The following is a 15,109-nucleotide window of genomic DNA, read 5'->3' as shown; positions in this document are numbered from 1 at the left end:
CCCTTTTTTGAGCCAGGTCTCCATTATTGCCACAACATCATATCCCCAGGTGGCTATTGTTCCTCCAGCTCACCAGACCTTGTTTATTGTGCTTTGTGCATTCACACGCACTGTAAACCTATCTTAGACCATCCTGTGTGCTCTTAGTCTCGAATACCTTACTATTTCTTGCTTTAATGCGATCTGTTTCTCCCAATCCTTTGCGCCTTTTGGTTCTCCTTTCTAATGCTACATCCTGGTGCCCATCCCCTGCCAACTTAGTTTAAACCCTTCCCAACAGCACTAGCAAATATCCCCACAAGGAGGTTGGTACCGGCTCTGTTGAGGTGAAACCCATCCGGCCTATACAAGTCCCACCTCACCCAGAACCGGCCCCAATGTCCCAAGAATCTGAAGCCCTCCCTCCTGCACCATCTCTCCAGCCATGCATTCAATTGCTCTATCCTCCTATTTCTATACTCACTCGTGCGTGGCACTGGGAGTAATCCAGAGATTACTACCTTTGAGGTCCTGCTTTTTAAATCGCTTTCCTAGCTCTCCAAAATCTGTCTAAGTCGTGGTACCAATATAGACCACAATCTCTGGTTGTTCACCCTCCCCCTTAGAATGTTCTGCAGCCGCTCAGTGACATCCTTAACCCAGGCACCAGGGAGGCATCAGAAATACTTGTCTGCTCCCCTATCAAAACTCCTACCACTATTCCTTTCCCCGATTTCCTCCTCCCCTCCCCCATACAGCATGGACTTGACTCTGGCTGTACTCCCCACAGAGGAACCATCGCTCTGGCTGTACTCCCCAGAGGAACCATCGCTCTGGCTGTACTCCCCAGAGGAACCATCGCTCTGGCTGTACTCCCCAGAGGAACCATCGCTCTGGCTGTACTCAGAACAGGATATTGGTTTGGTGAGCGAGATGCACTCGGGGAACTCCTGCACTTCCTGCCAGGTCCTGCTCTTCTCTCTGGCAGTCACCCATTCGTTCTCTGCCTGCGCACTCTTAAGCTGCAGGGTGACTCAGCCTCGTGGATGCACCGCAGTGACGTCAGCTGCTGCTCAAGCTACGAAACTCAGAGCTCGAACTTCTCCAGCTGACGACACCCCTTGCACACGTTGTCCAGGATACGGAAAGCTTCCTGGAGTTCCCACATGGCACAGGATGTGCATTCGCTGGACCAAGCTATTTGACTACTAACTAACTTTAAAAAAAATAACCACCAACTACTCACCAATCAGCTCCTTCCCTTGCGCTGACATCACTTATCTCGTTCCCTGACACTTGCGCTCCCTCCAGGCTCTTGGGCCTATCTCTATCTGTGGCCGCTCCTCTTGCTGTCCTACAGGTCCGCTCTCGTGTCTATTAACTTAGAGGCTTTGGGTTCTGTGGCTCCACTCCTCCTTTTAAGTCAGACATCTCCACGGCCTTCCTCTTCTCCACCAATTCCTGCGCTTACAAAATTCCTCACTCTGCTTGCGAATCACTCACGTTTGCATATCTCCAAGCTCTGATTATTCACTATTCAATATCACACTAGTATATCCACTTGGGTTATGATTGGAGGACTATAGCACCCATAGAATTTGAACTTTCAGGAGGAGGGAAATAAAACTAAGAATTCTCTACCCCCATCCCCCCTGCACAAAATCTAATCTTTAATATCAAATTCTGTAAATTGAAAAGGAAACAGTTTGGGCAAATACCACTCAAAAGGTGTTTTTTTTTCCCACATTAAAATAAGTGCAATGAATTTAATCTTCAAGACTTCAGCTCACGATCTAGGTCAATAGTCCAATGTAGTACGGAGGATTTTCTGCAGTCAGAGATAACCCACTTTGGATGAGATGTTAACCCGAGACCCCATCTGCCTGTTCAGGTGGACATTATAGATTCCACAACACTTCTGAAAAGAGCAGGGAGTTCTCAATGTCTTAGCCAATATTTTTCCCTCAGCCAACACAATAAAAAGATTAACTGGTCCTTCAATCAAATGTTTGAGAGTTCATACTTTGTGCGATTTCCTGCATAACAGTGACTGTACTTCAGAAAGTAGTGTGTGTGAAGCACTCAAGATATTTCTCTGATACAAGGCACTAATAAATACCGGGTCAGACAGCATCTGCGGAGAGAAAAACAAAGTTAACGTTTCGGGTCGACGATCCTTCTCTGTTTTTATTTCAGATTCCAGTATCCGCAGTATTTTGCTTTTGTACTATATAAACACCTGTACCAGTCTTTCATAAGAAATTCTAAATTTGAACTACCATAAGATGCCTAGAGACCCATCTTAGCAGGCTACACAGCTAGAGGAGACCCCCCTCTGCTGATCATCTGAAGCAGGTAGTTCTCCTTCAGGGAATCAGCACCATTGCCAGCTCCCGAGTCCTAATTGTTATGTCTGTAATGCACTTATGAATGACTCCACGAGGCAATGTGTTGTACTCAAACTGTAGTGACCTTAGTCCTTTATTCGTAACTCGAGTGGGGCACAAGCATGGTGGACAGCCTTTTATACTGGGCCCTGCACACCTATGCAGGTGACCCTCAGGTCTCCCACCGCAGTGCCCTCTGGTGGACAGCCCTTGTCACAGGGGCAGGAAACACCGTTCTCCACCAGTTGCACCCTTCTAGTGATGCCAGCATAATATATACACAGTGTAAACCTTATTGATAATACATCAGGTAACAAGTCTCCATCTTATGCAACTATACAGTGACTACACAGAGAGTATATCTATAATCTGCATATATAACACTAATCAAAGCATTTTAAAACAGCATGAGAAAATTAATTCCCAACTTAAAATGCAATGTCCATTAAATGGGCAAAGAAAGGAGAGTTTGTTCAAGCTTAGAGACTTTCCACTGGAAATCAATTAAAACCAGATATCCACAGGAATACAGCTGCAAATATATAAAAATTGGAAATCTAAAAGAGTCAGCAATAGCATAGAAATGGGAGTCAACCTCACACAAGATTTATACAAGAATATGGCTCACCGGTAACACTTTCTTTGCACAAGAGCCTTACAGTTCAACCATTGGCATCTGTGTGAACATAGCATTCGTGGGATTTTTAGGTCGCACTTGAAAGAAATAGTTTAAAGTAACTATTTTATGGCAAAACTCTAGGCTCCAGTTGGCATATATTTAATACACAGGATGTTCTTCCATTATACACTTCATAGCACCAGCTTGTTTCATTTAAGGAGTAAAAACTAGTTTCCATGGAAATTGGATTACTTAACATACTGCAAAGTATGTGTGAGAGAGAGAGAGAGAGAGGGAGAACAAAAATTAAAATGTTCTTTTGGGTCATGAACATAGATCTAATTCAACAGTGCAGACAAAAAGGATCACCTTTCCTGCATGCATGATCAGGGCTAGCAGTTTACTGGGACTGGGCAAGTCAAATTCTATTTTTAGTACATGGGATTAAATGATTTTCCAAGATTTTTGTCAGTGTTTCCATCTATTTTTTTCCTAAGAAAACACACACCAGTGACCTTCAGCACGAATAATAACATTGGCACTGAATTTGCAGTTAGAGGCTTCCCACAAGTGATCTGCAAGGAACGGTGAATCGCGATCCTGAAGCTTACCGGATACCTGTGGGAAGAGGACCACGCATGTCAGGAATGCAGGAGGTTTGCAACCACTCCTGGGATCACGTGGGCTGGCACAACGAATGACAGAAAAGAATCCCCATCCATGCTTACAGGGATTTTGTATATACGGAACTCCCATAAGTATGAATGGGAATACCCCCAAAAAAAAACGACATTAATTTTTAAGAAAAATCACATTTAAAAATTAAAATGACATATAAATACATTTTATTTGAATAAATGTACATGTTTTAAAGGGGCTAAAAATAAACATACCTTATTTTGCAGGTTTTTAAATTGTATAAATTGATAACATTTTATTTTTCAATTTTTCTTTAAAACTCGTTGATAAAAGCAGGCCTTAGACCTGCTTTTACCAGGCTTAAGAATTTCACTGGGCAGGAGTTGGGCAAATAGCCCAACTCTCTGCCCGCGAATGGCCTTTCCCCGGGGATGTTACAAGTTCTGGGTTTTAGCTCATGCGCAGCACATGCCTAAACCTGGAACTTGCTCTGCCACTACGGGCGCGTGCACACCACCTACGCGGACGTAGGGGCTGCAAATTACAGGCCAAAATGAAAATAAATAACATGTGGGACAAATAGATTGCAGAAGAACCTGCTCTGTGTCTGCAATACACATGCTAGCCTAAAACTATGTCTCAGACAATAGTATCATCATAGCAGCCTGGTGATGCAATAAATTTGTCTGTAAAGTTAGTTCATAATTGCTCAAATAGTTCAGAACCGTAGTAGAACACCTGTGGAGGTCCCATGTCAAAGGAATAGACTTCTGCATAGGAAATAGGAAAAATATCAGAAGGAAGTCAAACATTTCAGGCCATGCACCTCAGAAAAGCCAAATAAAAATATTGGTCTGTCAGAGGCAGAAGAAAAGCTTCTCTGCTTGCTATTGCAGACAGTGATGGAAAACATAAAATGGAGGACAGATTAATAATGACCACCTAAATAATGTATGCAAGATTACATAACATTTTGTACAGGATGTTGTGAAGGAAACAAAATAATGACTTGAATTTATATAGCACCTTTCGTGACTTCAGGTCGTCCCAAAGCGCTTGACAGCTAATGAAGTACTTTTGAAGTGCAGTCACTGTTGTAATAGAAACATATAAATTTACAGCGCAGAGAAAGGCCATTTCGGCCCATCGTGTCCATGCCGGCCGACAAAGAGCCGCACGGCCCTTGGTCAGCAACCCTGAAAGTTACATATAAACCTATGAACAATGACGGAAAGGCAAAGAGCATCCAGCCCAACCAGTCCGCCTCTCACAACTGCGACACCCCTTATATTATAAACATCTACACTCCACCCCAACCGGAGCCATGTGATCTCCTGGGCGAGGCAAAAACCAGATAAAAATCCAAGCCAATTTAGGGAGAAAAATATTCTGGGAAAATTCCTCTCCAACCCATCCAGGCGATCGACACTAGTCCAGGAGATCATCCTGGCCGTATTCTATTCTCTGCAGTACTTATTAATACTGTGTCGGCCAACAAAAAGTCATCCAGTCTAATCCCAATTACCAGCTCTAGGTCTGTAACCCTGCAGGTTACTGCACTTTAACTGCCCATCCAATTATCCCTTAAAAGTGGTGAGGGTTTCTGCATCCACCACTCTTCCAGGCAGCGAGTTCCAGACCCCCCCCCCCCCCAATCCCATCTAAACCTTCCACCACCCACCTTAAAACTATGACCCTCATAATCGACCCCTCCACCAATGGAAATAAACCCTTACTATCCACTATATCCAGGCCCCTCAATATTTTGTATACCTCAATGAGGTCTCCTCTCAACCTCCTCTGTTCCAATGAGAATAAACCCAGCCTATCCAATCTAACCTTATAACTAAGATTCTCCATTCCAGGCAGCATCCTAGTAAATCTCCTCTACACCCTCTCTAGTGCAATCACTCCTTCCTATAATACAGCAGCCAGAACTGCACACAGTACTCCAGCTGTGGCCTAACCAAAGTATAACCTCCCTGCTCTTACATTCTATGCCTCAGCCAACAAAGGCAAGCATTCCGTATGCCTTCTTAACCACCTTATCCACCTGGCCTGCTACTTTCAGGGACTTGTGGACAAGCACTCCAAGGCCTCTTTGTTCATCTACACTATTAAGTGGCCTAACGCTTAATGTGTATACCCTTTCCTTATTAGCCCTTTCAAAGTGCATCACCTCACACTTCTCAGAATTAAATTCCATTTGCCACTGCTCTGCCCACCTGACCAGTAGATTGATATCCTCCTGCAGCCCATGACTTTCCTCTTCATTATCAACCACGCAGCCAATTTTAGTGTCGTCTGCAAACTTCTTAATTATACTCCCTATATTCAAATCTAAATCGCCGATATATACCACAAAAAGCAAGGGACCCAGCACTGAGCCCTGCAGAACCCCACTGGAAACATTCTTCCAGTCACAAAAACATCAACCATTACCCTTTGCTTCCTACCTCCAAGCCAATTTTGGATCCAACTTGCCACTTTGCCCTGGATCCCTTGGGCTTTAACCTTCTTGACCAGTCTACCATGTGAGAGCTTATCAAAAGCTTTGCTAAAGTCCATATACACTACATCGTACGCACTACCATCATTGAATTTTTTGAGGAGGTAACCAAGAGGGTCAATCAGGTTAGTCAAACACGATCTTCCCTTAACAAATCTATGCTGACTGTCCCTAATTAATCCCTGCTTTTCCAAATGTAGATTTATCCATCTTTCAGGATTTTTTCCAATAATTTTCCCACCACTGAGGTCAAGCCGACAGGCCTGTAATTACACGCCAATCCCTTTTTCCCCTTCTTAAACAAGGGTACTACATCAACAGTCCTCCAATCCTCCCGCACCATGCCCAAATCCAAAGAGGAGTGAAAAATAGTCAAGGCCTCTGTGATTTCCTCTTTTACTTCGCTCAACAGCCTGGGATGCATTTCATCCAGGCCTGGGGACTTATCTACTTTCACAGCTGCTAAACCCCTTAATACTTCCTCTCACTATATTTATTTCATCCAGAATATCACACTCCTCCTTGATAGCAGTATCTGCATTGCCCCGTTCCTTTGTGAAAACAGATGCAAAGTATGCGTTAAGAATCTTACCAACATCTTCCGCCTCCACACAAAAGATTACCCTCATGGTCTCTAATACAATAGCAGGCCGGGGCCATTGGAGGTAGCAGCGTGCGGCGACAAGCCACTGCAGGGAGTGGCGCGTGCTGCTGCAGGAGGGCGACGGCTGTGAAGTCAGGTCACTGATTGCAGTGCGGGCAGGCACAGCAGGAGTGGGTGAAGGAGCGGCAAGAGTTTGTAGAAGGAAGTGACCGGGACCCAGGAAAGGTGTGAGTCTGAGGTCCAGAAGAGGAGAGGGCCCAGGGGCAGCACGAGCCAGCCCACACTGCAGTATGTGCGCGCGCTCGGTCTGTGCAGCAGAGCTGGTCTCCAGTCATCTTGGGTAATCCTTGCCACTGGACCAAGACCTGGCTCTGTTAAGCCCGTGTGGTGGTTGGTATGCAACGGCCGTCACACATTAAAAAAAATCCACACACAGGCATCTTCCAACCTCCAAGATGTAGTTCGGGATCTGGAATATTCGGTCCTTCATTGAAACATCTGTGAATTCATCCCTTTTTGGCGTGGAAGCAAGTCATCCTCGCTTCGAGGGACTGCTAATAATAATAATAATGTCTCTAATAGCTCCTACCCTTTCTTTATGTGGCATGTGATCAAGGCCCAGGGGAGATGAGAGTTCGGGGCCAGGGGCAGCACGAGCCAGCCCACACTGCGATATGTGTGCGTGCTTGGTTTGTGCAGCAGAGCTGGTCTCCAGTCGTCTTGGGTAATCCTGGTCACTGGACCAAGACCTAGCTCTGTCAAGCCCGTATCGTGTGGTGGCTGGTGTGCAACGGCCACCACACATTAAAAAAATCCCACACAGGCATCTTCCACCCTTGAGGATGTAGTTCAGGTCCTTTATTCGAAATACCTGTAAACTCATCCTTTTTTGACGTGGAAGCAAGTCATCCTCGTTTCGAGGGACCGCTGACGATGATGATGATGATGGAGTATGTGGCAGCCAATTTGCAAGAACCCACAAAAAGAAATGTGATAATGACCAGATGATCTGTTTTTAGCTCTTGGATGACGGACAAATATTGGCCAGGACACCGGGGATAACTCCCCTCCTCTTCTTCAAAATAGTGCAATGGGATTTTTTACACCCACCCGAAAGCAGAAGAGGCCTCGTTTTAATGTCTCAGACGAAAGATTGTAGAGTAACAGTTGTACCAGACATTACATACGATGCTAAAGTTCTTAATATGTCAAAGCTCTGATTATTACCTTATCTTTGAACTTTGCGTTTGGTCGTCAGGATTTCTTTTAAAATTCCACTCGGTTCCAACTCAGTTTACTTGTGATTCATTCACGGAAAGTCACAAATAAAATGACTTGTAATTCAAATTTTTTTTAAATTGGTACATGTTAAAGCAAAAGATGTAATTTGTGTTAGCGAAGTTATAAAAATACCAGGATATAATATTTTGAATCAGGAATGTGAATCTTACTATTACCATTCCCACAGGCACCCTGCTATTCCCACCAAGAAGTGCTTTTGAGTGATGCGAGAAGGTAACTTTCTCCAGCTATTTCACTCAACCCAGCTGCATTTTCCCTCTCCCTCCAATTCCTACCCCAGTATAAATGTCAGTTGAATCCGAGACCCAAGCTCAGGTATCCCACAAAGTGCAATTGAGCTTTAATGGAAACAGCTTCTAAACTGCTGTTAAAAATTATACGCGATTGCTTTTTGTATGTTGCGTGGAATCCAGACCCATACATTATATAATTCTGAACTATTTCTCATGACATAATTCCATCAGCATGTGTGCTGAAGCATGAGTAAGGCACAGTGTGCTCTTCCCCTTATACAGCAAATGGAATATTGCCAGGCCAGAAATGAGTCCAAGAACGTTCAGCATTCAATCCTTAGGTTTGTCTCACCCATCATTTCTGTGTACTGATCAAAGGAATGCTTTACATCATTAGCAGCTAAAAAAAAATATGATCTCACACAATAAAGATGTTAGCATTTAAAACTCCTGTGCGCACGACTAAAATAGAAAAAAGTCAGAGAAAAGCTGGAGATAAACAAAAATACAATGAAACTTGTTTTCAGATTCTCCTGGCATTTTTATTGAAAAATTGGTCGAAGCCCAGAGTGGGAACACAATATATGCTACAGCGAAGCTATCCTACTGGTTCAAGCCTAACTATAGCACAATAGAGCTAGAATGATTGTTACAGTAAGTGGAAGACAAATCTGAACACAACAACTCAAAAGCTAACCTTTTGGTAAATTTTCTCCCAGTCCATCATAATTGTTGAGACAAGAAGAAGAACATAAGAATTAGGAACAGGTGTAGGCCATCTAGCCCCTCGAGCCTGCTCCGCCATTCAAAAAGATCATGGCTGATCTGGCCGTGGACTCAGCTGCACTTACCCATCCGCTCCCCGTAACCCTTAATTCCCTTATTGGTTAAAAATCTATCTATCTGTGATTTGAATACATTCAATGAGTTAGCCTCAACTGCTTCCTTGGGCACTTGGGCAGAGAATTCCACAGATTCACAACCCTCTGGGAGAAGAAATTCCTTCTCAACTCGGTTTTAAATTGGCTCCCCCGTATTTTGAGGCTGTGCCCCTTAGTTCTAGTCTCCCTGACCAGTGGAAACAACCTCTCTGGAAAGATCATAACTTACAATAACAGGTTTCCAATTACTAATAGCATGTACAACACTGCTGTATTTTGTACCCAACAGGGTGCAAGAGGTTTACAACAAAAATTAAATTAAATTAGGGGGCAGAGTACAAAGAAATATTAAGTGGAAAAGGTTCCCGTTACTAATTTCTGTCCAGTAACTGCTGCTGGAAGTTTGCATGTGTAGGCATTGAGCTGAGCTATGATGTACCTCAGACAAATGTGCTGCTGCCATTCACTAACTTTTTTTTTATTTGTTCACTGGATATGGGCATCGCTGGCATGGCCAGCATTTATTGCCCATCTCCAATTGCCCTTCTTTAACCGCTGCAGTCCATGTGATGAAGGTACTCCCACAGTATTGTATATTTCTTTGTAGCAGTTTGGTACAACCGAGTGGTATGCTGGGCCATTTTGGCAGTTAAGAATCAACCACAATGCTGTGGGTTTGGAGTCACATATAGGGCAGACCAGGTAAGGAAGGCAGATTTCCTTTCCTAAAAAAGGACATTAGTGAACCAGTTGGGTTGTTGCAACAATCCGGTAGTTTCATGGTCACCATTGCTGACTCGTTTTTTTTTTTATATGCCAGATTTGCTGTAATTGGATTTGAACTCACATCTCTGGATCTATTAGTACAGGCCTTTGGATTACCAGTCCAGTAACATAACCACTATGCTACCTTACCCCTAAGGGAGGAATGATTAACCACATTCTACTGAGACAACTAATGTTCATAAACTTACAATTTATATTTTTTTGGTGTTGCGGAACTCTGTTCCTGAAATATCAGCCCAATAATAATAGCGTGAACCCAGTTCAAAACCCGACAGTTGCTAATTTGGGTACTGAATGAAGGCCAATGAGGTTAATCCAACTACAAGTCCATAGCAATGGCCTTAACTCAACCTCAGTTATATGCCAAACAACTGCTTTGTTTCTCAAAAGAAAATTTGTTTTTTTTTTAATTCCTATAAATCTCTTTAATGGCCAAATTTGAGTAACTTCTATTAGTGTGTTGATATTTTTTCCTACTTACATGATGTGCAATTTTTTTTTTAAATAAATGTGCTACATGGTCCACTGTTAGATACTATTATACACATCAGTTATGCTAAAAAGGAACCTGTCATTTTGTGTAACTGAGTAACCAAACTTAAAATAAATGCAACGCATTTGAAATAAAATCATACAACTAAACTTATTTTTTCTAGTGTGCATTTCGATCTCAGGTGAAGCTGCTAACTTCTGCTTGAAGAATATCACTGTTTATTCTTTAAGAATTGTAACTTAGACATCTATTCACCACCACCCTCCAAACCCCACTCTTCTACCCTTTATTCCCCTCCTGAAGGCACGGAGTCATGCTGGTGTATCAACCACACACCAATTTTCCATTATATCTCCTAAATGGCTTTTCTTCATGCGTGAGTGATTCCAATGATGTTCAGTGGGCTATTTGGCTACAAAAGGTCAGCCTGCTCTTGTCCACAAGCTTGCACTGCTCAGCAAGAGTCACTGCATCGTTACTGGACATTGAAGAATGGCCACATGCAGGTGGGGGTGCGGGGAAGAAAGAGGGACCCGTCCTCTTGGAACCAAACCACAGCGATGAATCAATAGCTTCAGGAGAGGGAGAAGGAAGTTGATGGGGGCAAAAAACTGTCATAAATAGCAGAGGGCTGCAAAAGCTACTCAAGATTATAATTGCAATGGCCCATTATTTTCCCCAAAATTGTACTTGCTCAAAAGTAGCAGGAAGAATTAAAAGACACAGGAAGACTGCCAGTGTTCAACAAAATCTGGCAAGGGAGCACAAATTAAAGCCAGAGCACTTTACAATAAGAGCAAGAAATATCAACATACAGATGAGTAAATATTTTACATTGAACATTTAATGGTGAAAAGCCTACCCCAATACATATAGAAATTATTTTTTAATAAAGCTTGAAAATAAAATTGATCCAAGTTCCCTTGATCTGTTGAGATGAAAATCAAACAGTACAAGACACCAGTTAGTGCCTTTAATTACAAATAATACAACTCTCCTGCAGTCACCCATATCCTTGCATGTCTAGTCTTTTTTAAAAAACAAAAAAATCATAAGTATTTTTTTAAACTTTGAGCACAAAATCTTCAAACCAGCATTTTCATTGGACTCTATTATTCTTAAATCGATGCATAAACAGACTCAAATCTGAATCCTTTACATTGGTCCCTTTAAAATACTCATCAGGGAACTATGGGTCAGCCTTTACCTGGACAGTTACATAAAATGCCCTCAGTCAACTAATGAAACTTGGGACGTGGTGAAATGGCAGGATTATGTCTCAATTTTTCATGGATTATTGAAAACAATAGTTGTTACACAACATTAAATGTCAAGTTAATATGTACGTATTTTTAGCAGCCCACACCGCGACTAGGTCAGTGCAGCAGAGCTGGTCTCCAGTCGTCTTGGTTAATCCTTGCCACTGGACCAAGACCTAGCCTGTGGCCACCACACATTAAAGAAAATCCACGCACAGGTATCTTCCACTCTTTAATATGCAATTTAGGACCTGGTATATTGGGTCCTTCATTGAAACACCTGTGACCTCATCCTTTTTTGGCATGAAAGCAAGTCATCCTTGATTCAACGGACCCAAGATGATGATTTTTGGCTCTAGAAACATAGAAAATAGGTGCAGGAGTAGGCCATTTGGCCCTTCGAGCCTGTATCACCATTCAATATCATGGCTGATCATTTACCTCAGTACCCCTTTCCTGCTTTCTCTCCATACCCCTTGATAGAAACATAGAAAATAGGTGCTCAATACTCTTTCTTAATGTGCACCTCATCGGACAGTTATAATCATGCATTTCCCTAGTTGAACTAAACACTCTACAACTGCAAAACGTTGAGCAACCTTCCTGATCAACATTCACTCCTGGTATTGTGCAGAGAAGAGCAGTTGAAGTAGTATTCCTGAACTCACAAAACACATTTGCAATTCAAGGCAAAAATACACACATATTAACTTGACATTTAATGTAGTGTAGCAATGAAGGTTTTCAATAATCCATGAAAAATTGAGACATAATTCTGCTAATTCACCAGTGTCACAAGTTTCATTGATTGACTGAGGACGAGAGAAAAATCAAAGTCTTTTACAGGTACTAAGTTGAGCTTTCAGTAATGTTCATTTGTAGAACACCAAAGAAAAATTTTCTGCTAAGTAATTGAAAAATTTTACAAAGCAGAGGAAGTTTTTAAAAAAGAGTATGATACAATGATCCGGAGAGGGCGAGTAGCTATTTTGTTTTAGGATTGGTAGCACAGTCCCAGACACCAGGTACAGCAGTGTTAAGGAGTACATTTTTCAACCCATTTTATATGAAAATTAAAGCTTAGCCTTCTTTATTAACAGACAACAATCTCCATGCTAATTGCTAACTGATATCCATTGCAGTACTGTGAAGCAGTACAAGCTATTTCTCCACAGAGGTAGCTAATTACAATTAATATTTCAGTCCAATGGTGTTATAATACAAACTACAAAGTACAAAACTCAAACAGGTCATTAATCTACAGAAATGTTGTGAGGAAAACATAGTAATATTTGAACAAATCGACCATAATCCTGGGGGACATCACTGTTTTAAATAATGATTTTATCTTCATATAAACGATATATCAAATACCAACAGAAAAGTGTGCCCTTTTCGTATTAAGTAAATTTTGATCATGGCACATAGGTAGCAGCATAGGGTAACTGTAAACCAACAGACTTCGAGATTTTTACAACCATAGAAACACATTTTGGAACACCTCCCCTTTCTGTTACGGATATCCCAACTCTCCTCCCACCAACCATGTCCCCAAATACCCTGCTCCGGCTCCCCTTACACCACAACAGGAATTTCACTCGACATTACCTGAACCCCGCACCTTCCTTGAAACTTTTCGAAGGCGACGCCGCATTTGCCTTTTTATTGAACAGCTTCTGCAACAGGGTCGGAGCCATTTTGTACCATTTTATTGGTACAAAATGAGATTATTCGGCAGCATTGTACATAAAAGTTAAACAACTCCATCTAGCCCCTCACTGTCATGTGACTGGCGCTCGGCTGCCAGCCGCAGCGCGCGCTCCCATTGGACACCGCCCCGACAGCGACCAACTTTCTGATTGGACCCGACTACCATGCTGCGCTTGCTGGTTGGACAGAAATGGACAAATGGGCATGTTGTCATTGGACCGAACCCGAGCGCCCCACACGTCCTACACTCGCAGTGATTGGATACTGGGGCGTTCTGAAGCACGCCTTCCACACGTGGCTTCTGAAAGACGAACAGGCTCGGGCGAAGGTCCAGCTCCTTGATAAGCTGTTGCAGGGTAGCTCGAGTGTCCAAGTGCTGTACGGATCCACTTACATGTTAACCAAGTGCCTATGAACCATAATGCAGCAAACGACTGGCACTGAGTTTCCAGGCAGTAGTTAGGTGCACTGTAGATATAAATGGGGTAGTCAAAGAAAGGGTGGGCTCGAATAGGGTCCCAAAAAGCAGAGAACATGGCATGAGGTACAAAATGATTACTTTGCAGCTATCTTCACTAATGAAGAGGATGCTACCACTGCCACAGGAAAGGAGGAGGTAGTAGAGAAACTGGATAGGATAAAAATAGATAAAGAGATACTTAAAAGGTTGGCAGCACATAAAGTAGAAAAGTCACCCGGACTGGATGGGATGCATCTTAGGTTGCTGAGCAAAGTAAGGGTGGAAATTGCAGAGGCTCTGGCTACAAGCTTCCCTTGGATATGGGGGTGGTGTCAGGACCAGAGGATTGCAAATGTTACACCCCTGTTGGAAAGAGGGGAGAGGGATAACCCAAGCAACTGCAGGCCAATCAGCCTAACGGTGGTGGTGGGGAAATTTTTAGAGACAACAACAACAACTTGTATTTATATAGCACCTTCAACATAGTGAAACATCCTAAGGTGCTTTGCAGGAGTATTATGCAACATTAATCCGGAACAAAATTAATTGGCACTTGGAAAAATATGGATTAATAAATTAAACCCATCACGGATTTGTAAAAGGCAAATAATTTAGAAACATAGAAAATAGGTGCAGGAGCAGGCCATTCGGCCCTTCGAGCCTGCACCGCCATTCAATGAGTTCATGGCTGAACAGTTTTGAATTTCAAATTCAGACGGAGGGCGAGAAAGCTGGATCTCCAACCAGCGTACCAAGTTCAAACAAAGGAGACCATGAAGGTACGAGGGCTGAGTTGGCCAAAGTGGACCGGGAAAACAGACCAAAGTGTAGGATGGTTGATGAACAGTGGTGCACACCTAAGGAGATATTTCACAACTCTCAAGAAAAATATATTCCAGCGAGGAGGAAAGGGCACAAGAGAAAAGATAGCCATCCGTGGCCAACCAAAGAAACAAAGGACGGTATCCAACCAAAAACATGGGCATACAATTTGATTGAGTTCTTTGATGAAGTAACAGAGGATTCGTGCGGGTAGTGCAGTTGATGTGTATATGAACTTTCAAAAGCTGTTTGATAAAGTATAACATTGTATAGACCTGTTAGCAAAATTGAAGCACATAGGATTGAAGGGTATTGGCTGCCTGAATACAAAATTGGCAAAGGGACAGAAAGCAGAGAGTAGTAGTAAATGGTTGTTTTTCAGACTGGAGGGAAGTGTGCAGTAGTGGCCCCCAGGGGTCGGTGTTG

The 15,109-nt window shown here is 42.8% G+C and overlaps 1 protein-coding gene across 3 annotated transcripts in view; it reads right to left on the bottom strand.

Annotated features, from left to right (window-relative positions):
- LOC139247727 (folliculin-interacting protein 2-like) overlaps nt 1–13,463 on the bottom strand; it is a 126,124-nt gene extending 112,661 nt beyond the window's left edge. For all 3 annotated transcript variants that reach the window (XM_070871781.1, XM_070871783.1, XM_070871782.1), the window contains exon 1: nt 13,300–13,463. In XM_070871781.1, the coding sequence (XP_070727882.1) occupies nt 13,300–13,388 (89 nt within the window). In that variant the 5' untranslated portion in view covers nt 13,389–13,463. The remainder of the gene's footprint in view (nt 1–13,299) is intronic.
- Nucleotides 13,464–15,109: the final 1,646 nt, after the last annotated feature.

Source organism: Pristiophorus japonicus, chromosome 2 (assembly GCF_044704955.1).
Source record: "Pristiophorus japonicus isolate sPriJap1 chromosome 2, sPriJap1.hap1, whole genome shotgun sequence".
Lineage (NCBI taxonomy): Eukaryota > Metazoa > Chordata > Chondrichthyes > Pristiophoridae > Pristiophorus > Pristiophorus japonicus.
This window is presented reverse-complemented; position numbering and strand designations above follow the sequence as displayed.